Source organism: Periplaneta americana, chromosome 3, assembly GCF_040183065.1.
Source record: "Periplaneta americana isolate PAMFEO1 chromosome 3, P.americana_PAMFEO1_priV1, whole genome shotgun sequence".
Classification (NCBI taxonomy): domain Eukaryota; kingdom Metazoa; phylum Arthropoda; class Insecta; order Blattodea; family Blattidae; genus Periplaneta; species Periplaneta americana.
The window spans coordinates 36,287,661-36,312,712 of record NC_091119.1 but is presented as its reverse complement, the minus strand read 5'-3'; the positions used below and the strand labels follow the sequence as shown (position 1 = coordinate 36,312,712).

Sequence of the window (25,052 nt, the reverse complement as noted above, 5' to 3'; positions counted from 1 at the left end):
GTTTCTCGGAAAAAAATCAATACTTTCGCGTCTGCGCACATCTCACAATTTACGAGCTATTGCACAAGGTCAGTTCCGCTCCTCAGTCAGATAAGAATAAAATGAATACTTCTGAATAATTTCAAGTTAGAAATATGGTCGAGCATAAAAAGTCGTATGAAACTTGACTATAATGGTAATTAAGACGCTAGTATGAAAATTATGAAACTCGCTTGCGCTCGTTTCATAAACATACTCGCGTCTTAATTACTACCATTATAGGCTCGTTTCATAATGTACTATTATTTGTTACCATATTTTGTAATTTAGTCTCATATTTAGTTAGTAAATGATTTCTTTATTGACATCTATATCTTTATTCACTAATTTATGCATTATTAGTTACTTCCGATATCTACATTTAATTCTTAATCACAGTTCATTCATAATCGGGTCGTTTCTTCATTCATTCCAATTCTGTAGTGCTTGGGAAAAATGACATAAGTCAGTTTCCACAAACCATTTTTGATAATTTATTGACAACTTACGGTACATCTGTTCGCTTGGAAAAAAAAATACATAGATATTCCTCCCATTACAATAATTCACACAGAAAAAATCAAATTAACATAAACTAATGTAAGTTTTCAATAAATTATCAAAAAAGGTTTGTGAAAACTGACTTATGTCCCCCTTTTCCCAAGCACTGCAGAACTATTCGTTTCTTCATCCATTTCATCCCTTATTTCCTTCTTCAGTCATTTCTTAATTTACGCATTCCTTTATTGTCTATTCATAGGGTGACCAGATTCATATCGACAGAAAAGAAAACACAAAGCATCAAAAACGAGGACATTGTTCGAAAAAAGAGGACAAAAAATAAATATAAATAACAAATTATAGTTTATTTAACGACGCTCGCAACTGCAGAGGTTATGTAAGCGTCGCCGGTGTGCCGGAATTTTGTCTCCCAGGAGTTCTTTTACATGCCAGTAAATTTACTGACATGAGCCTGTCGCATTTAAAACACTGAAATGCCATCGACCTGGGCCGGGATCGAACCCGCAACCTTGAGCATAGAAGGCCAGCTCTATATCAACTACGTTACCAAGGCTAATACAGAAAATATATTGTTAGATTTAGGTTTAGGCTTATATTATACTATAAATTACGTCAATATCTATTTTATTACAAAATATTTACAGTACAGATTTACAGTAGGCTTATATCACACTTAAAAGATATGTTTATATCTATTTTAATACAAAATAATTATGATAAAACTTAATAATAATGATTTTACAGTTAGCTACCTATTATGAAAGTCAAGGAAATTGTAATTATTTATTAAAGAGGACAAAATATCTACCTTATTTACATTTGGGCTTAGGCCTATATTATACTTAAAATTAAGTCAATATCTATTTTATTACAGTATATACTTATGATAAAACTTAATAATAAAATATTATTTAATAGTTAAGTACATATGAAAACCAAGGGAACTATAATTATTATAAAAATACATAAAAAGACCGCACAAAATGTGAATTTAATATTACTTTGTACGCAAAGAGAGTTATGGTCGTTGGCAAAGAGTATATTCTGTCGATGCTGCTGCCACCTACAGAAAAATTACTTGATAACGGCATCAAATCTGATAATTTCAAAATATCAGACATACTGTATAAGTTACGAAAAGAAGAAATTTTTTATTATTTTAAAATCCACCCGGAGCCCGGACAAAGACCTCAATCTCTCATTTTTACTTTATTATGTTTATTATTATTTTTGAGTTAATATTTGTATACCGGTATGTATTTTTCTGTCTGTGATTTGATCCTGGTTGAGTGGAAGAGAAGGACTGATGGCCTTAACTCTGCCAGGGAAAATAAAATTATTATTATCATTATTATTAAAAAGGAGGGCATATCCGGACAAAAGAGAACGTCTGGTTACCCTATCTATTCACTCATTTACCAATTCATGCATTCCAGAATTTCATTTAATTCATCCATTTCTTTATTAATATCTTAATGCACGTATTTCTTTATTCGTTTGTTAGATTATCCCAGCCTTTATTTTTTGTTTCTTAGTTCACTCCTCTCTCTATTCATTTGTTAATTAAGTTTCTTTTTTTTTTATTTGCTTCTCAATTCACACCTTGACATTTCTTAATTCCTTTCTTCATTTCTTACATAACTCAATTGTTTCTACATTCCTTTCTTAATACTTCGTTCATTTTTTTATTTATTCCTCCTTGCATTTGTTTTTAACGTTGAATATTCGAGGGTCGCTAGGATGAAACGGATAGATTTTCGCGTAACATTAATGCAACTTCGTATTTGGATGCTAGTAATTAGAGGACGGATCTGTGTGCGTTTAGAGAACGAAACAGGTTTTGTGCGAGATCGTGCGTATTTGCTTGTTTTCCGCACAGAACCAATACGCGGTAAGTGTGAAATACCACATTCAGTATTCCCAACGTAACACACATAACAATTTCCCTCTTCTTACCGATTAAGCGCGACATTCATTTTACTGCTTTAGGCTTTTAACATATTATTTTTAGAGACGTTTAACATAGTAATAATTATAAATTGGAAACTTACCACTGCAATTTCATCTAAATTGCAATGTTAATTATTGTTTTTAAATATTTGCAAAAATTAAGTAAAGTCTACTACTCCACGAAATTTATTGCATTCCTGATACAAGTAACATTAAGGAAGCCGTGAAAAAATAAACAAGATTCCAGATGCCGATGTTATTACTGCAATATGTTATATAAATAATATTGTTAAAATATTAAAATGAAAAATAAATCATTACATAACCTTACAGTTTGTTTTAAGTTCGCATTTATAGACTGGGGGAAAAAAAAAGACAGACGTATATCACGGCCTGCTGGAGTATAGTAAACACAGAAAAAATTTTATAGCAACAATGTTGAAGAAAAATATTTTGGTTTTCCGAAGTTGCCGTCATTAAACAGAAACCAAGATGGAGATTTCATTGCAACTAATTAGAAATTCGTCTTTCAGGTATGTAATAAACGATCTTCCCACAAATTAATGTACGATACTCGAGCGGTATGTTTGTTTTCATGTTCTCGGAAATTAAAAAAGCTCAACTACGTTTCGCTTTTTCAATCTTTTCCTCGAACATGAAAACGTCAACATACCGCTCTTGTAACGTATATTAATATTATGCGACGCGAACAGTAGCAACACAGTCCATGCATACCAACCTTGAGGACAACGCACACAGATCCGCCCTCTACTAATAACTTAATACGTATGGTGATTTGTAGGAACATGTTACATGTAAATGAAGGAATAAAGACTGATTTATCCAAAAAATTATGATTATTTTATCAGTAGTAATCTCACTAGATTTGTCTAGAGAAAATCAAAACTCGAGTGGGATTTAATTGACTATTATACGATTAGAAGAAAGTATATGAAGATTAGAAGTAACGAAGTACTCCAATACAATAAATTATTAATTGACTTACGAAAATACAACTGTCTTCAAATGTATTATTGTACCATCTCTAAATTACAAATATTACGCTAGATGGCAGTAGTGTGTTATGTTTAGCTGTTTTATTATTGTGCCAACTATGGAGTCTTCATTAAACTCTGTGGAAGGTTACTAGTCAAGAAGGCTTTGTTGATTCAGTTTCAATTTTATTAAAAAGTTGCATTCCACTTCAATCATCCGGACCCCAGTAATCAACGTCACTTGACAGATGATTTTCAATAAATCCTAGTATTAAACAATCTCTGATACGTGACTATCCATAATATCATATAGCAGACGCTATAACAAACATAACCTAAATAATATAAACAAGTGTTAGAAAAGTTTTAATTAGGGATGATGAAATAAACAAGAAAAGTTTTAATTAACGATGTTGAAATAAAAAATAAACATTAATAATTTTAAAAGGAACAATTATTGAAAGTACAATTTTCAAATTTGAATGTTTTAGTGGTTGGTGGTTCAGTTGATGTTATATTAGACGTGTGCGTAAAAGAAGTGGAACTCGTTGATGTACATGGTGTATTCCTAAACTTATTCAGGATTTCCGAATGGTGTTCATTTATTTGTAAATAGGATTTCAGGGAAGATGCATAGCTATGATCAGTGATCTTTATTAATTCTTGTTCTTGAATGCCAATGCGAGTCATATTTGAAAGTTCTGTGCATCGGCTGGAGTGGTTTGTAATTTTCTGTTTTTTTTTTTTTTTTTTTTTTTTTTTGACGTCCAAACCAGTGCAGTTTGAAATGCTGGCAAACAAAGAAACAAATGCTGGGGTAGTGATAAAAATAAACAAATGCTAGGGACGCGATAAAATTAAACAAATGCTAGGGACGCGATAAAATTGTGCGATAAGCAGCCGTGATTGGTTGAAAGACGTCCTTTCTTACCGTTTTATTGGTCAAAGGTAGTATGACGTAGTAAAAGTATAATAGTCCCCAAAATAAAATTATATATTTTTAAACAATAGTCCGAAAACATCCAACACGTTACCTAATTTTATTGACCTACCACTTGCCACTGCTAAACCGTAAAAGATGGATCGGACATATTGCGAGTGAAATATGTTAATTAAAGCAATCTTTTAAAAAAATGCATTCCTTTTCGGTTCATCTCTTACGGAGTTTGTTTGGCTTAGGAAACTACTATGCTGAAGAATGATGTAATAACCTTAACAACTGACAAGCGTTTGATGTCACCCAAAGAAAAACATGTCTACAGGAAGCAGTCACGCAGAATATACGAGACTTTATAGGAAAAGAAAACGTAAAGAGAAAGATAATTCCTAGTCCAGTAATAATGTGGACAGCGAGTAATAACGCATCCAAACGAAGAAATGTTAACATAAATACTTTAGGTGCTGTAAATAAATAATGTACATAGATGTTTCAATAATGGTTTAATTTTGATGCCAAGGTAAAGTTATTTTAATACAAAACCTAATATTTAACGTCATTAGAAAATTCGTTCGTTCCTTATTCGTTCATCCAATTACTCATTAGTAGACTTCGTGGAATTGCCACGTAAGTCGCAAGGTTTACTACGCACGCGGTATAGACTGTATGACAAGGGAGCGTGCAAAAGGATGAAGTATGTCTCTGATGTAAACACTGAGCAGTATACTGCGGTTACAATAAAACCTGTATCCTGCATTCAACAAATATAATGAATGATCATTGAAGTAGGAAATGTCTAAACATGTAAATACACAATTATTTTGTAGTGAGATATATTAACTCTTAAAATGTAATGTAAGATACTCGCATCATTCTTGAATAAGTGCATTGCAGTGAAGAGTTACGTACATTTTGAGCGACTGCAAAGTAATCTCCTCCGAGTTAAACAGTTTTTATATTGGGAAAATGTACGTTCAACAATCACACGATGTATTACGTACATATTTGAAGGACGGAAAGTCACTACTTTTTAGTACACCAACTTCAGATGTCTTGTCGTGACCTGATAGTACATCATTTATAATACGAAGTTGTGAATAGGCAGAATTTTTAGCAATAATGTTTCACAACTTACATTTCACTTTTTCTGAAATTAGTGAATTGTTATTTTGGATAACGGTGTGTGATACTTTATCCACTATATTAAGGGCTTCTGAGATTTGTAGTTTAGACGATTCTAACAGGATGATGCTTTTGGACAAGATTTTAAAATTAGAATCAATGAACAGAATATCTTCCAATGGCTGTTCAGAAGGCAATGATTTTACTGCAGCAACAGCGGAACTGTCTGTGCTATCCAATGCATCAGTTACATCCATTATTTTGCCGTAATGTTCTGCATAATAATTAACAGCATCCAACAACGTTCCCAACGGGTCAAGACTAGCTGCGGGGATAAGGGTATTCCAGGGGCAATTATTTGGAACTATCATTGTAGCAGGTTTGATTGAATTCTTGTCTGGACTGAACAAATGTTAAGCTTTGACTATATATTCCAACCACAGTAATGCAAAAACAAGTGCTTACATAGATAGGCCTATACATTAGCTGTAGCTGCTCTATCTATTTGGACCGGTCACATCTCTTAATATGAACTGCTTATACTACGAGACCGGGCGGTCGCTCACCTCCTCTATACTACCGTACATCGACAACCTGATTGCATGCTGCGTGTGGCAATTCAACGAAGTCTACTCATTAGTATTTCTTATCCATTCATTCAATTCTATATTTAATTATTTCATTCACTTCCTCGTTTACTTAACTACTCATTTATTACCTTGTTAACAGCTTGCATATATCCACTTATCTATTTATTGACTCTTAATTTATAATTGTGTTGTACCAAGCTTCATGAAAATGGAAACACACACAAGAGAGTTACTGACGACCACATAGACATGGGTGGCCAACTCGTGCTCTCAAAGTGTCAACATAACCTCAGTGCAGGTATAACGGACTCTGTACTAGCTGTAGTGTCTATATGCGGTTCTTGCAAGATGCAAGTTCGCTCGCGTCTGCAGTAAGTGGCGGCTCGTTTTAAGTAAAAACAATATAATCCCCAGATTATTTCCCTTTAGTTATGAGTCGAAAGAAAAAGATTTTTTTTTTATTTAAAAGGGGAAGGTAAAGCTTGTATTATGTTCTATTACACTTTCTTACGCATAACATTTAATGTTACAAATAAACACAGTGAAGGTTTTAGTAAAGAAATACTGTCTACAACAGCTAAAGGTAAAAATGAGACTGATATCAAATAAATATCGTTAGCACGTTGTGCGTGTGAGTTACAGAATTGCACGACATATGATCGACTAGCTAAGAACATTTATGGATAAATTTGAAATGTGGCAGTATCATGTAGAACATAGACAACTTCACTTTCTTTGACTATAAACTATCTTGAAGAGTGACAAGAAAAACTTCTTATCAAAAATAAGACCCTACTTCAAGACCTATAGCAGAATTCACTGGTAAGTTTGGAGAAACAGTGACAATTGACAAGGAATCGAGACTTTTCTGAAATCCTTTTAGCTTACAGTCGATAGAAGATCCTGAAAGTTTGTAGCTTGAATTGATAAATCTACAGAACAGCACGCCACTCAGATTCCAGCGAAAACAGGAATCGAACTGTTCGTAATGCTCTCCAAGTCAGAATTTCCAATTATATTCTTTGCTTCCATATATACTGTATGTGCTTGAGGCACAGTTTAATACAAGAAAGAAGTGTAAAAGCTCTCAATGTACAGCAATAGCTCAGAAATAAGTTGATGTCATTTGCCGTGACATGTAAAAATTACTTCCTTGAATTTGTGATTGTTTGCGAATACAGACTATTACCTTTCTGAGAACAGAGGAATACTCTTTAATGTATGAAGACTTATAAACTCTCGCGTTCTATGTTTCAAATAAGAAATATTAACAAATAATATAATAATAAATAACTGTTGCAGCACTATTTGTTGTATTTTGAAAAGGTTGTATTCAGTTTGTTTTTCCAGTACTAAACTAATTTACAAAACTAGGAAATAATATAATTTTTATGTGTGTTTAGGTACAGTCTGTCTAAAATTACTATAATTATTGTACCATACCTCTTTTTGAAATTCAAGTCATGGAGTAGATATCACGACCACCTGCATGAGCCGCCAGAGCGCACCGTGGCAGTGAACTGCTTTCCAGCGAAACTACAAACAACTTGTAACTGCTGCGGCTGGCTCCGTCTGTCTTTCTCTCTTTCAAGAGTTTTTTTAACACTTTGTGAGCACGAGTTGCCCATCCATGCATATGGATAACAAAATCAGTTAAAAACTACTCTTAATAAAAAATGAGTAAGAGACTGTGCACAGACAACTCTCAAATATACTATTTTGTGATCAGGAATGGAGAGAAACATTGTTAAACTACGTCAAAAATCTAAAAACCTAGATATATTTCGCAGCACCACAACGTTTGTATGGTAGCAAACGCATATAACAACAACAAAGACAAGGGAGAAAATAGTATCGACTGACTAACGAGGCGTGGGCGCAGACAGCGGTTCAGGCAGACCTTCTTTCAGAATTTTTCTGTATTAAAAATCCGTCTGATGGAAAAAAACCAGTATGAATTAAATTGTAATTTGCTTATTCCTTCATAATGCCGTGCATATTTCAGTGTCATTTCCACGCTATCTTTATATACACTGACTGCTTACAGCAATGATAACAAGGCTTGTGAAATGGTCAGTCGTTTATAATGCAGCTGCAGTGGAAAAGCTTCTTACTATAAAGCTACAGGACCTGAATTCGATCCCCGATAGGAAAGCAGTCTCTATTTTCTACGGACAGGTCCACAGCGGTGGATGGTGATGTGTCTTAATTTATGCTAAATTGTGTATTTTAATTAAACCATACTGTACTTAGATTTAGTAAAGAACTCTTTTCAACATGGGAGGAGTGATAGTAGGAGGAAGAAGAATAAAGTGCATAAGATTTGCTGATGATATGGCGTTGTTAGCAGAAGAGGAGATTATACTAAAGGATATGCTACTGGAGCTAAATGACAGCTGTGAGTAGTATGGAATGAAGATAAATGTAAATAAAACGAAGAGCGTGGTCGTAGGAAGAAAAATACAGAAGATAAACTTACGAATTCTGAATGAAGCAGTAGAGCAAGTGGACAACTTCAAATACTTGGGGTGTACTATAAGCAGTAACATGAGCTGCTGCCAGAAAGTCAAAAGAAGGATAGCAATGGCAAAGGAGGCTTTTAATAGAAAAAGAAGCATCATATGCGGACCTCTGGAAAAAGAACTAAGGAAGAGACTAGTGAAGTGCTTTCTATGGAGTGTGGCATTTTATGGGGCACAAACTTAGACATTACGACGAAGTGAACAGAAGCGAATAGAAGCATTTGAAATGTGGATATGGAGAAGAAAGGAAGTGATGTGGCCAGACAGAATAAGAAATGAAGCTGTGTTGGAAAGAGTGGGTGAAGAAAGAATGATACTGAAACTGATCAGGAAGAGAAAAAAGAGTTGGCTGGGTCACTGGCTGAGAGGAAGCTGCCTACTGAAAGATGCACTGGAAGGAATGGTGAACGGGAGAAGAGTTCGGGGCAGAAGAAGATAGATGATGGTAGACGACATTAAGGTATATGGATCATATGAGGAAACAAAGAGGAGGGCAGAAAATAGGAAAGATTGGAGAATGCTGGGTTTGCAATGAAAGGCCTTTCCTTGAGCAGAACACTAAATGAGTGATATTGTACTTATTTATAAATGAAGTCAAATATTTTACTTTGTGTAATCCAGAAAACGAAAGTTGATCTTATTTTAGTGCAAAAGTTATTTTATTTGTGTTTGTATATTTTGAAAAACAGTTCAAGAAAAAATAATGATAATATCATGCGTGACATGAAAATATCTAATTATATTGCGAAACATGTAATTTTTAAATTGGTTATTTAACGACGCTGTATTAACCATTAGATTATTTAGCCTTAATGGAATTGGTGACAATTAGATTGTATTTGCACAGATGAGGCCGATTATTATTCACTGATTACCTGACATTCGCCTTACAGTTGCGGAAAATCTCGAGAAAAACGCAACCAGGCAATGAGCCGACCCATACCCTAGAGCAACTTCGAATCAGCAGCCAGATGAGCCTATCGCCTGAGTTATGCTGGTGGCTTGAAACACGTGAATTTTATTGTCACTATTTCGTCTATATGACGTCATTCCATTTTCGGATAATGAAGTGTAATGAAATTTTGAATTCCAACCAATCACAGACATACATCGCGATAATTTCTGCAGCTCGATTTATCACCATCAATTTATCGCATGGTCGTTCTTTTGTTTAGTCAATGCCGCCAACTGTTTCCACGTAAATCGATGAGCATGAATCCATTGTACTAAATGAAGTGCGAAATCCTACTTGCACATCTACATCTTCATCTTCTAATTCCATCTCCATTGTATCTAAAGAAAATGACACTCCTTCATAACAATTGTTCGTTTAATTAATATATTAATCAGTTATTTGTAATTATACTATAACATGTTTTAATTAAATTATGATTTCAGCAGATAATGAAAACGTATTTCCGTTATAATAACAAGATAAAAACGCAGTACATGTAATTAACATTTTAAAATCTGTATTTCACTTTTCGCAATTGGCATTACTGAATAACATTCAATTTCTTTATTACTGTAATCGTTATTTATCTATTTCGACTTCACAATGTCTGAATAGGTGAAGTATTCATAAATATACAATTATTATCATTCTGTGAGCTAATTTTAGGGTTATATTATTTACATTTTTATTTTAATCACGAAATAGTCCTAATAAATGTCACTCGAGGTCTGAGATTTCCCAAATAAATCCACGAGCGACCTCTTGTGACATTACTGTAGAAAAATTATGTCGTCCTAATGATACCGTTTACTTCATTCTCAATGTTATACTTTAAAGATTATCAACAGTAATCTCACTAGAGGTTTTGATTTGTCTAGAGAAAATCAAAACTCGAGTGGGATTTAATTGACTATTACACGATTAGAAGAAAGTATATAAAGATTAGAAGTAACGAAGTACTCCAATACAAGAAAATATTAATTCATTTACGAAAATACAAAACTGTCTTCAAATTTGTACCATCTCAACATTATAAATATTACGCTAGTAGATGGCAGTAGTGTATTATGAGTAGCTGTTTTCTTATCAGTTGTGCCAACTATGGAATCTTCATTGAACTCTGTGGACGGTTACTGGTCAAGAAGGCTTTGTTGATTCAGTTTCATTTTTATTAAAATAGTTGCATTCCACTTCAATTATCCCGATCCCAATAATCAACGTCACTTGACAGATGATTTTCAATAAATCTTAGTATTAAACAATCTCTGATACGTGACTATTCATAATATCATATAGCAGAAGCTATAACATAACCTAAATAATATAAACGAGTGTTAGAAAAGATTTAATTAGGGATGATGAAATAAACAAGAAACATTTTAATTAGCGATGATGAAATAAAAAATAAACATGAATAATTTTAAAAGAAACAATTATTGAAAGTAGGTACAATTTTCAAATTTGAATGTTTTAGTGGTTGGTAGTTCAGTTGATGTTATATTGGACGTATGGGTAAAAGAAGTGAACTCGGTTATGTACATGGTGTATCCCTCAACTTATTCAGGATTTCCGAATGGTGCTCTTCATTTATTTGTAAGTAGTGTTTCAGGGAAGATGCACAGTTATGACTAGTAATCTTTATTAATTCTTGTTCTTGAATGCCAATGCGAGTCATATTTGAAAGTGCTGTGCATCGACTGGAGTGGTTTGTAATTTTCTGTGTTTTGACGTCCAGACCAATGCAGATTGAAATGTTGGCAAACAAAGAAACAAATGCTAGGGTAGTGATAAAAATAAACAAATGCTAGGGACGCGATAAAATTAAGCAAATGCTAGGGGCGCGATAAAATTGTGAGATAAGCAGCCATGATTGGTTGAAAGACGTCCTTTGCTACCGTTTTATTGGTCAAAAGTAGTGTGACGTAGTAAAAGTGTAATAGTAAAAATAATGTTATATACATTTCCATTCCGATTAAAACAGTCTTCACTACAATGGCTCTTAGCATTAGTACCAACATAGGGCTTGGTATCGTCCAATTCCTCCCGACGTACCAGCTTCCAGTCTGTGTTCTATAAATAAGATCCTATATATTGTACGCATTCCTTTGAGAACATTTCCAAAATTATTTTTAGTATGTATAACGGGGTTTTATTAAAATCTTTTGGTGGAGCTTGACTTGTGAAGACGACCGAGCCAGACAATGAGAGTAGAGTCACTGTTGGTTTTTATTTCCCTTTTTTTATATTCTACACCTGGCACCACACCAAAGAACACAAATCTGTTCATGACATAACAGCGGGTCTCTGTGGAGTATAAAAAAAATGAATTCCTATCATGCCATTATTAATGGTTTCCAATTTTATCGACAAAATAAAAAGATGGTGCTCTGAAAAGCAAAACAAAGCAAAACATGTGAACCTGCTACTATAAGCATCGATATGGTGAGCCCAAAAGACAAAAACAAAACAAAAGCCGCAACATCAGACCGTCAGACACAGAATTAAAAACACAATTCATAGTTCCGTACTCCTAGCACCTTGCAACCGTGCCTCACGCTGTCTGCCTCCTATATTTACAATCTACAACAGAAAACGTGCTATGTCTTGCACCTTTAGTCTTGTCGGTGTGCAATGGTATGCCATTGTACAGGGTGATTCACGAGGATTTACCGTTCCTTACGGAGCTTATTTCCGAAGACATTCTGAGCAAAAAATGTCATATAAACATTTGTCCTAATCTCAATATTTTCAGAGTTAAACCAATTTGAAGTACTTCGTAAAGTACCATTATTCTTTAGTTTCAAGGGTAAAGGAATATTACAGATAAATAATGAACTATTTAGGAGTATCATTTCTTTAATTAGCTAGTATTCTGAAGCTAAAAATGTGTTGTGAATTCCATAGTTGCTTCGTACAGAATTTTTTTTTTTTTTCGTTTTTTAACTACAAAATTACATTTTCGTATGCATTTATCACAACAATTGTTACAAATCAAAACACTCTTGTAAATTCTTCAAGACTGTACATTAGGATGCATAATTAAACTGTAAAGAATCAAGTTGCTAAACATTTAAACATTTGTTCTAATCTCAATATTTTGAGTTACAATAATTTGAAATTGTTTGTAAAATACCATTATTCTTTAGTTTCAAGGGTAAAGGAATATTACAGATAAATAATGAACTATTTAGGAGTATCATTTCTTTAATTAGCTAGTATTCTGAAGCTAAAAATGTGTTGTGAATTCCATAGTTGCTTCGTGCAGAATTTTTTTTTTTCGTTTTTTAACTACAAAATTACATTTTCGTACCCATTTATCACAACAATTGTTACAAATCACGACACTCTTGTAAATTTTTCAAGACTGTACATTAGGATGCATAATTAATGTGTAAAGAATCAAGTTCCTAAACATTTAAACACTTGTCCTAATCACAATATTTTCAGAGTTTCATTAATTTGAAGTTGTTTGTAAAATACCATTATTCTTCAGTTTTAAGGATAAAGGAATATTACAGATAAATAATGAACTATTCAAGAGTATAATTTCTTTAATTAACTAGTATTCTGAAGCTAAAAATGTGTTGTGAATTCCATAGTTGCTTCGTGCAGATTTTTTTTTTTTTCGTTTTTTAACTACAAAATTACATTTTCGTACCCATTTATCACAACAATTGTTACAAATCACGACACTCTTATAAATTCTTCAAGACTGTAAAGAATCAAATTCCTAAAGACGTATGATTTGGTAACAATTTTTGTGACAACTGCGTAAGAATGATGTCATTATTAGTTAAAAATTGAAACACAAAATCTGTACAAAGCAGCTAACAACTCGTTATTTCTCGTTTATTATGCAGGGCCGTTACTTATAGATCATACTTTCGAGGCAATTGTTTCATTTGAAGCACTGATAACAAATTACTGGAACTCTACTGTTGCGAAAGAAATTCGTTCACGTGTAAATGTACGCAATCACGAAATCAACCGAAGTACGTACATACATACATACATACATACATAGGCTACATACATACATACATACATACATACATACATACATACATACATACATACATACATACATACATACATACATACATACATACATACATACATACGGGCTATTCCATATGAAATCGATCAGTAAAAAACCTCGCATTTTTTTATACTCTAATTTTTTCCCTATTTATACAAGGTGCTGAGGAGAGTGCATTTGCAAAAATATACTATCGAAAGTCAAACGGTTTTCGTATTGTTGAGCGACAAATTTAGCGTATTTTAGAAAAACAAGCCTCTTTCAGCGCTCAGAACTCTGGAACCATTTACTGCAGAACATTCAACGAGAGCTCATTTTGAAGCTGACATTTGATAGGTTATGATAAGAAGTAATACTTATTTTTATTGTATACAGAGAGACAGATAATCTGATTTTACTTACTTTTAGGCTTTTTGCCCATTTGTAAAAATTTTAAAAAATATTGAGAAAAAAACTTGCATTATTAAGAGGGATTCGGCATTGTTTGCTAAGTGTCACTGCAATAAGTTTCGGGGGTATTAAATAAATTATTTTCACACGCCTAGACTTGAAAGGCGCAACACAACACGCACTTGTCGAGAGATGAAGATAAGCGAGCGCTGGGAGTCATTTTACTCCTGTGTTTATGAAAACCTGTGATAAAGCTAGCCCAGCTATGCGCTACTAGACGAAACATCACGTGTTTATGTCTCCTGGCCTTGCTTGCCTAGGCTAGCTCCCGCCTCACAGTCAGCTGGTTAGCTCACGCGCGTACTATTTATTTTCTTTATTTGATTTTTCAATACTTTCTTATTAACGTTGCACCAGTAAAAAATACGTGTTTATTTGTACTTTCAATGCGGAATCTAACCATATATTTTAAAAATATTTGTTCGTGGGCAAAGGTGTCTTAATTAAGAAAAATCTAAATTTCTCCATTTCCATAAAAAGTAAGAAAAACTGTTTACATGTCAATATAAACTTTAATTTCTCAGCATTTTGATCATTGGGTAAAAGGGTTTCGGAACCACAACAGTTTAAAGTTGCTAATTTTATGAAAATGCGATAAATTAAAATATGTTTAATTTAAACACTATGAATTTCTGATGCCTCAAACTTTGCACAAAGCATTGTATCATAGTTGTCTACGGACAGAAAAAGTTTCATTGTATTTAAAAATTGCAAGGTCAATTTTCTCTATATTTCGGTCGATTTGAGATGGAATAGCCCATACATACATACATACATACATACATACATACATACATACATACATACATACATACATACATACATACATACATACATACATACACACACTCATAAATGTGTAATAACTAACTCCTTTCATTAATTCAATTTTTGTCAAGAAATCATTGGTTAGGCCTTTGCGACCCCAATTACACTGTGCACAACAGCAGCGGTAGAGTAAGTGGATTACACGAAATCTACACAAGGCAAAATTAAGGACGACTAAATCAATCGCGTTTGAATAGGTCGGTCAGTTCTGGTTCATTAATGACCGCTAATTGCTACAGCCGCTGTTGACAACTGCGCCACATTAAATCGATAAGCTGTAATTGTGTTATTATGATTGTTGCTCCTTTCTCGATGCATCAGTTCTTCAGTTTGCACGAATCAACGACTGCTGCTGGTTTAGTAGGCTATAGGCGAAGCTCGCGGAGTGAATGAATCAGGTAGGCTAAAAGACAACAGAACGGATATACAGTAAAACGGACTTCATTTAAAGTCAAATAAAGACGGGAGTTCTGTGTCTTAGGCATAGTTTCTTAATGAATAGGCCTTACTGCTTTAAACGGCAAGGACCAGGCGATATGTTGGTACTTTAGAAAGCGTTGCTGACAAAAAAAATGTACAGAGTCTTACGTAAGTAACGAGTCTAACGAAAAATCAATTATTTTGAACATTTTTTTTTTAAATGATGTTCATCCTCACGAGAAAGAATATAATGAACATATTAAAGCTTTAACCAAACCCTACATCACATCAAATTATGCAGATCACATTATCAACAATATTCATGACTACAATAATATAGAAACAGATATGGAAATTTTACACATCACACCAAAAAGTTCACAGTTAAACATCTTAGAACAATACGAAATATATAAACATACAATAACATACCACAACATATACTTAATACACAATTACAGTTCAATACCCACACATTATTCGACGTCATGATACGTCATAACACACAAACAACCAGCCCCCACCATAACAGCAACATACCCCCATCCCTACAATCGACAAATGCACATCGCAGAATTCAAGATCTCCAGTAGTTCAAGAGACACTGATGAAGACGTAACATCACGTCGAAACGGGCCGTCTGTCGAAGGTATATAGTGTTATTGGGTTATTTTACGACGCTGTATCAACATCAAAGGTTATTTAGCGTCTGAATGAAATAAAGGTGATAATGCCGGTGAAATGAATCCGGGGTCTAGCACCGAAAGTTACCCAGCATTTGCTCATATTGGGTTGAGGGAAAACCCCGGAAAAAACCTCAGCCAGGTAACTTGCCCCGACCGGGATTCGAACCCGGGCCACCTGGTTTCGCGGCCAGACGTGCTGACCGTTACTCCACAGGTGTGGACTCGAAGGTATATACCTTTTTTAAAATGTTAACACTTTTTAACGTGTGACTAAGTAATTTTATGTTTTTAGAAAGAACCCTTCTCGGTACAGTACATTTGGAAACAAACACCCCCTCCCCCCGTCGCCAGAGGAGCTACTTATCCATGTGTAATGTGCATTTGATGCCAACTTAAAATGACCTGGAGCATGGCCTTCTATATTCCAAGGACTGAAAATGCCCTGGAACATGGCATCCTATACGCCAAGGATAATGGCACACGGCCATGCCTATACACATTGTTGTGATAGACTGGAATGATGAAATGCCATGCAGCCGCTTAACATTATTGCAGAGGAGAAAAATTGCTGCCTGATTTGAACTTGGAAACAGTGTCGCTCAAATTAAGCGTTTACTCCGTAGAAGAAGTATTTCCAGGCAGGTGGATCGGTCGCACAGGTCCAATCCGTTGGCCTCTGTGATCATCTGATTTGACTTCCTTGGACTTATTTTTCTAGGAATGCGCTTACTCCATTCTACATGGAAACGAGAGTATCCTATATTTTCGCGTTGCATTTGTTTGCCTTTGGGCGCTGTTATGTTTGCGAGTTGTATTTCTTTGTTTGTCAGTGCTGTTAGGTTAAATTCGTACAAAATTGAAAATTAAATGCAAAAATGACTATATCCCAAGTGAGTTTGAAGTAGGCTAGTGATAGAATTAATTTCTATATTTAAATATATTATATATGAAAAAGATGGAATATCCATTAAGGAAAAGGATGAAGAAGATTAGTACGAATGTGTGTACGATCCAGACTATTATCCTAAGATCCATCCATAACCTTTCTTCATTCAGCCAGTGACATAGAGAAAGAGATACTGAAGTGTTCCCTCTTAAAATAAAGAAAAGATCAGTTGCATAGAATTGTAATATAAGCAGCCGATCCTGTTTCTGTGTTACTTTAAGGGACCCATTTGTTGCAGCAGAAATGATATGGTAGATTTTGATAAACGAAATCCCTCCTGAAAATTTCTGTCACCTAATTCCTCGTAAGAATTCTCTCTTTCCACTAAAGAAACTTCACGCTCACCATCATCTCTATCCAAGTAATTCAAGTACTGTACGATAATAATAGTCTTCGAAATAATCACCTGTGGATCTGGCCGCCATTTTGTTTTATTTTACTAATCACTGATTATCTTCTTTAACCGTTCGAATATGGCGGTTTGAAATTACCGTGGTTAACCTCCTATATAAGTCCTAACCGAGGTCGATCCACAGTAAAAATGCTTAACCAGGGATTAGGAGGCAATTTTAACCGGTGGTTACACTAACCGACGTTGATTCACGTGGGCATGAGTGCATTTTCGCGGGATAAACTGTAGCGAAACACTGCCATTGCCGGAGCGTGTGGCCCGGACGTTCTGCGAGGAACCGTGTCTGCGTTAAGTCTATTAAAACTGCATGCAAAATACAGACCGCAGCTTGTGGCAGCCACCGTAGCGGTGGCTAGTGGCTGTTGGCCTTAGTAACAAGAATGTAGCGCCAAAACTCGGAAGTTCATCTAGAAAGACAAGCGCAAGTATGGTAACATCTGAAGCGTGGGAGATAATCCGAGAGGTGACTGGCTAATGTTTGGAATTCGGAAGAATGTATTCACGGTAACCTAATGGAATGAATATTTCACAACTGCGTAAGTTTTGCGCTACTGTAAATGGACTCATGAAAAAGTATTAATTGTATACAAGCAATTATAAACCAATAGTAAGCCAAATATGTGTGATCGCTGTATGTGCAACAAAGGAGGAACAGAAGAAAATCGATAACTTGAAGAAGTGTAAATTAAAATAAGTTCACTCATATCTACAAAACGATGACAAACTTCTGCGTCCCTATAGAATACATTAACGATCTTACTAATAACCCGTAGCGAGAAGAGTTCGTGGCAGAAGAAGATACCAGATGACAGAAGACATTAAGATATATGGATCATATGAAGAGACAAAGAGGGATTCCGAAAATAGGAAAGACTGCAGAATCCTGCCCTTGGGCAGAACACTACGAAAGGATGAATAATAAACCGTGTACAGATTTTATACGCGACTTATGCAGAGTTGGGACAGAAAACGTTACTAATAAACTTGCGTAAGCGATGGATGTATAAACAACCTGTAATCACAGTCTAGCACATACAGTCACGAAGCTCAGTATGTAATAAATATGCATCCATAGATAGTTGCTAAGCACTAGGATCGCTCCTATCACCTCATTACAGACAATGCGAAATAGTACCTGCACAGTCTATTGTTCCTAGCAACCTCAACAACTCAAGCTTCGTAACTGTATATACTAGACTGTGCTGTAACTGTACATGAGAATTATTGCTTTGCAGTAGTTATATACACGAAACCCCTTCTTTAAGCGTTGTATATATAGAAAAAATGGCTGCCCCTCAATCAGCTGTTCGTATCGATTGTCATTTTATGATGGTGATGGAACAAACCGAAGAGTACAGAATAATTAGAATAATATTGCTGTAGCTGTACTCTTTGACCAAAATATAGCGTGGTAATCGATCAGGCCCAGTTGTACTCGATATTTACAGCGAAACACTAGCGCAATAGAGAACCTCAGATATTTTATTACCTTTCGTAATGAAGTAATGACGAAATTATGACGTAGCTGTGTAACAGCTGTACTGTTATACTCTACGTGTGTAGTGAATTATTAGGGATTACCACTATTAGTAAGGAATTTACACACGACTTATAAACTAGCTATTAATTGTGTAAGTATAAGACAATTAAACATGAGTATGAGTTATTATTAGTACCGGTAACACCGTAATATATATTATTTTCCTGCACGTACTTATTTCATAACAAAACCAGAACCATAATTCAGCAGCCCAATTATAGGATTAAATTCAATTCAAGAATGTCTGTCCTACCTGGTTTGATGCAGCTCATTCCGCAGGCTCCATCACACAGACATTTCTTCTTTTTACTCTTGCAGTCTTCATCCGAGGAGCACTTCCTCAGGCACTTCTGTCCCTATAAATGAGAAAGAATGTTCACCGTGTCTTACTAGTTAGGCATGTATGTATGTATGTATGTATGTATGTATGTATGTATGTATGCATGCATGCATGTATGTATGTGTTCATTCATTTATTTACTAATTTATTCTTTACTCATTTATTCATTTATTTATTATTTATTTATCCATAAAAATTATTATTATTAATGTAATGGTAATAATAATAAATTGATAATATCAATTATTGGTATAATAATAATAATTAACATGATTATAATGAGAGCTATAAACATAATGGTAATAATTAGACTTCGGATTTTAGGTAAAAACCTATTTTAATCCTTAAAGGCCATATTCATAGACATTCTTAGCGCGGGCTTCCGGTGGATGATCAGCGAACTAACGTTTTTCGTATTCGTAAACCAGTGTTACAGATATGATATGATATGAATCCTGTACAAGTAATCAGTCGATAGCCGGGGCTAGTTTAGCACGCTCGTAGCGCGGGCTAGCGAAATGTCTATGCATACCACCCTTAAAGATAAGTTCATAAAAACTTGCAAGTACACGTTTCATACAAAACTATCCCTAAAATTAGTATTTTATAGCACCTAAAAATGCCTATTTTGACGACAAAGCCTATTATGACCTATTATAAGTACGTTTTATTTCTAATAGGTCAAAACACCCATTCTTCTTTCAAAAATTTGTATTGTAAATTCGAAATATGTTCCTAGTTCTGTTGGAAATAAAGTACGGGATAAACTGGAGCAAGTTCTGCAGAGAAATGTAGGGCTGAAGGACCTGCGTACTGCTTCAGATATCCTAGTAGTGAAGAACACGGATTTACAATACTTACAACATTCCTGTCCAACTAATGTCAAATTTGAAATACGCTCCTGTTACTTCAGTGGATGTGGAGCGTTCATTTTCAGCATACAAATTTGTGTTGAGTGACAGACGGCATTGCTTTTTAGTTGAACATTTAGAAAAAGTATTAGTAATTTATTGTGAAGCTAATTATGGACATTAACGGACAAGGCTTGGTAAAAATTGATTATATCTGACTTGTTTGCGTACTGAATTTATGCCTAAAACTAATTTTTTACATTTAATTGTTCAGTTTATGTAGACCATAACTAGTTAGATATTTGTTGTTCTTGTACTTTTAGTAGTAGTGGTGGTAACGGTGTATAAGCATTTAAAATTATTTAGTTCTAGAAGTGAATCCCTGATGATTTGAAACATGTTTTTAAAGAAAACATTATTTTTTTAGAGCCTATTTTAAATTCTTTAGAGACTATTTTCTACACTTTTAAGCCTATTTTAGGCACCTAATATTATATTTTAACGACCTAAAAATCCGTACTCTAGTAATAATATTTTATGCTCGACTATGCCTAAATGTAGTAATTATACACCTCGTAGCAGTCCTTTAATGCATGGCATTAAAGTACACCTACTCATTAAAGTACAGGTGTTCAGCCAATGACAACTCAGTTTACAGGTGTTCAGCCAATGACAAGTCAGCTTTGTACCGTTATAAAACTGCAAGTATCGATTATTCTCGGATATGCAATCGAAAGAGAATTAGCGAAAAGTCACGGAGGCTGGAAATCCAATACTGTCGCAGAAGGTTATGTTCTGTTACTATAATAATTGGCGTTAATTGTAAATAATATTGAAATAAATTCAATTTGTCATCTCGTTTTTCAATGTCTAATTCAATAATCAAGGTTGTATCAAGTTTAAGGGGATTACATCAAGGTCAATGACATTATTGTTCCTCGGAAAAAATCAATACTTTCGCGTCTGCGCACATCTCACAATTCACGACCTAGAACAAGGTCACTTCCGATCTTGTCAGATACAAATAAAATGTATACATCTGAATACTGTAATTTCAAGTTAGAAATATGGTCGAGCATAAAAAGTAGTATGAAACTCGCCTACAATGGTAATTAAGAAGCTCGTATGAAAATTATGAAACTCGCTTGCGCTCGTTTCATAAATATCCATACTCGCTTTTTAATTACTATCATTATAGGCTCGTTTCATAATGTACTATTATAGTACTGGTAATGATTGACATAATAACAATACTGATTATAGTTATTTCAAAGATGAGGACAATAGGCGATGATTAACAGATAGTGGCTCTACATTATGCTGACTACAAGGTCAGGAAGATCCACATTGGAGAGTATAATGTTGGTACAAAGATCTATTCTCACCTACACGCACTGGAGTGTAACCACGAGGAGGAGGCTAAGCATGACAAAGAAAGAAACGATTATGATTATAAGGATGACAATGATACTATGGCAATTATAATCGTATTGATATCGTGTGCTTTTAGTCGGTTATTTGATTACTCTGTATCAACTACTAAGTCATTTAGCGTCGATGTAATTGGTGACAGCGAAATGAGATCGAGAATTCGCCATGTGAATACCTGACATTTGCCTTACACTTGGAATAAACCTCGAAAAAAACTCAATTAAGTCAAGACTCCAAACAGGAATCGAACTCATGTATGAACACAGCTCCGAGTCGGTAGACAAACGTGGTACCGACTGAGCTAAGCCGATGGTATAATGTTACGAAACTGATCATGATGGTAATAATTGTAAAAATAGTAATGGCCTTGGTAGTAATGATAAAATACCGATGATGATGATGATGATAATAATAATAATAATAATAATAATAATAATAATAATAAAATGCTGTTGATGAGGATGATGATAATAATATCATGCATTACCAAATTGAACCTCTGATACTCTTACAACTACGTATCAAGAAATTTAAATTTGTATAGTATTCTTTGTCATTTAGGAAGTCTGCTATGGCAGAACGTTCAGATCAATAAACTAACAATAATAAAATACTGTTGATGAGGATGATGATAATAATATTTTGTGCGAGATCGTGCGTATTTGCTTGTTTTCCGCACAGAACCAATACGCGGTAAATGTGAAATACCACATTCAGTATCCCAACGTAACACACATAACAATTTCCCTCTTCTTACCGCTTAAGCGCGACATTCATTTTACCGCTTTAGGCTTTTAACATATTATTTTTAGAGACGTTTAACATAGTAATAATTATAAATTGGAAACTTACCACTGCAATTTCACCTAAATTGCAATGTTAATTATTGTTTTTAAATATTTTCAAAAATTAAGTAAAGTCTACTACTCCACGAAACTTATTGCATTCCTGATACAAGTAACATTAAGGAAGCCGTGAAAAAATCAACGAGATTCCAGATGCCGATGTTATTACTGCAATATGTTATATAAATCATATTGTTAAAATATTAAAATGAAAAATAAATCATTACATAACCTTACCGTTTGTTTTAAGTTCGCATTTATAGACTGGGGGGAAAAAAAAGACAGACGTATATCACGGCCTGCTGGAGTATAGTAAACACAGAAAACATTTTACAGCAACAATGTTGAAGAAAGATATTTTGGTGTTCCGAAGTTGGCGTCATTAAACAGAAACCAACATGGAGATTTCATTGCAACTAATTAGAAATTCGTCTTTCAGGTATGTAATAAACGATCTTCGCACAAAATAATGTACGATACAGGAGCGGTATATTTGTTTTCATATTCTCGGAAATTAAAAAAGCTCAACTACGTTTCGCTTTTTCAATCTTTTCCTCGAACATGAAAACATCAACATACCGCTCTTGTAACGTATATTACTGTTGTATTACCGAATTGAGCCTCTGTTACTGTTACAACTTTGTATCAAAAAGTTTAAATTTGTATAGTATTCTTTGTCATTTAGGTAGTCTGCTCTGGCAGAATGTTCAAATCAATAAAATAATAATAATAATAATAATAATAATAATAATAATAATAATAATAATAATAATAATAATTGTAACGAGGAAAATACTGATAATTAAAGTAGTAAATTTATTAATATTTCTGTGTTCTTATTTAGTGATCAAGAAAAGTTTCAGTGTTACAATACGTGGTCCTAATCCACAAGAGCTCAGTCCGGACATGACAGCCGTGGTAATTAAAAATAACGTTCCAGCTTATGGCAGGACGCATGGATGATGACTGTAAAACTCTCCGTACTTGTTTCTGCTAAGGGTGTCGCGTTTCCATCCCACGGCGGATTCTGTGGGAACTGTGGTTTCTCTTAGGTGTTCGGTTTCCGTTGCCAATTCATTCTACCATTGTTCCAGTATTGCTTTGACGCTTCGTAAAAAACTTTGGAGTTAAAGTTTAATACAACCTGTCTCAGAAATAAAATCAAGACTTACTAGGTTTACAAAAAGAACCAAAAGGTAAAAAAAAAAAAAAGTAAACTTACTCCTTTTACACACCAAGAAGGCACATGGGAGCAAGGAGGTAGAGCTGCATGCATTCATGGCCTCGGCACTAGAATGAGGTAGTATGGTCGGTACCACGTTTCGAACGCCATTTACTGCCCGGTAAAGACTTGTTGTTGTGGTTGTTGTTGTTGGTTGTTGTGCTTGTTTGGTGGTGGTGGTTGTTGTTGTTGTTGTTGTTGTTGGTGGTGGTGGTGGTGGTGGTGGTGGTGGTGGTGTTTAGCCAACTATGCCAACAAATCTTGAAGAGCCTACCCGTAAAGATTTGATTTCCCAAGTGCTTTCAATGTTTGGAGTGCTCATAAAAATAGACATATTTTAATGTGACGTAAATTCAGCAGTAATTGATACTAAACATAGGTCTAACACTTACAATACCTATAGAGTCGACGGCAATTCGGAAGGCGGTAGTCTGCTAGCGTTTGCGTCGAGGGAGACAGATAGAGAGAGCAAGGCAGCGTACAACATTGCCACATCGTAGGCTACTTCACGCGCACGTGCAATACAAATAGACAGCAGAGAATTTTAATTATCAAAAGACAATAATGACCTTAGCCGTTGACTACTGTAAGCATGACACCAAACAAACCCTCTTTCCTTCACTAACAATATTCTTTGCACGGTTCTCAGTCCCACACCACATGCTTCTGCAGTCATTTCTTGTATGTTGACAACGTTGCAGCCAGCATCAAGATGGCCGGTAGCGTTGTGCTCGTCAACGTTTTTAAAATAATTATACACCTTAAACAATATTTTCCGCACCTGCCTGTGCAATACTTGTTTTTTTTACAGTCTCTTCTTCTGTTTATTTATCTTACACAGACACACAGTAAATGTTAGTTTTACTTATTCAATGCATTGAAACACTCACACGTGAACAAACGAACTTGGGAAGTACTTGTTACAGAATGATTCCGATTGGTTCTGCTGTACAAGCTTGTGACGTCACATGCCAGAAATGCTACGGCGCATATAGCAGCCGAACGCCTTCCGAACTGCCGTCTAAGATAAGTTGAAAGTAATAAAACTCCAAATAGCAAATTACATATATATTTTTTTTTCTGTAGGTCTTATCTTTCTGTACAACTTATTTACAATGCTGCGCAAGCTTTTCGCAATTTGCACACACATAATTTTTAATTTGAGCATTTTTGCGACAATTATTTATTTTCTAGCTTAAAACCTGAATAAATACAATAAAATAAAAACTAAATGATAACGTTATTCGCAGTATGATAAAACAACACAGGACGGCGTATGTGTCAGCTTCGAGGCACTCGTTTCTTTCAGTATGTAAACTTTTAAACTTGATCACTTATAATGTCTTGTTTTTTTAATACATTCTGAAATCAATATTTGTTTTTTTATTTATAGTTTATTGTTTCCATCCTGCTGAACCCCTTCAATATATT

The 25,052-nt window shown here is 34.5% G+C and overlaps 1 protein-coding gene across 13 annotated transcripts in view; it reads right to left on the bottom strand.

The window, feature by feature from the left end:
* Hasp (Hig-anchoring scaffold protein) overlaps window positions 1-25,052 on the bottom strand; it is a 797,842-nt gene that overhangs the window by 441,306 nt on the left and 331,484 nt on the right. For all 13 annotated transcript variants that reach the window (XM_069820307.1, XM_069820300.1, XM_069820301.1 and 10 more), the window contains exon 3: window positions 19,186-19,288. In XM_069820307.1, coding sequence (XP_069676408.1) covers window positions 19,186-19,288 — 103 coding nt within the window. The remainder of the gene's footprint in view (window positions 1-19,185; window positions 19,289-25,052) is intronic.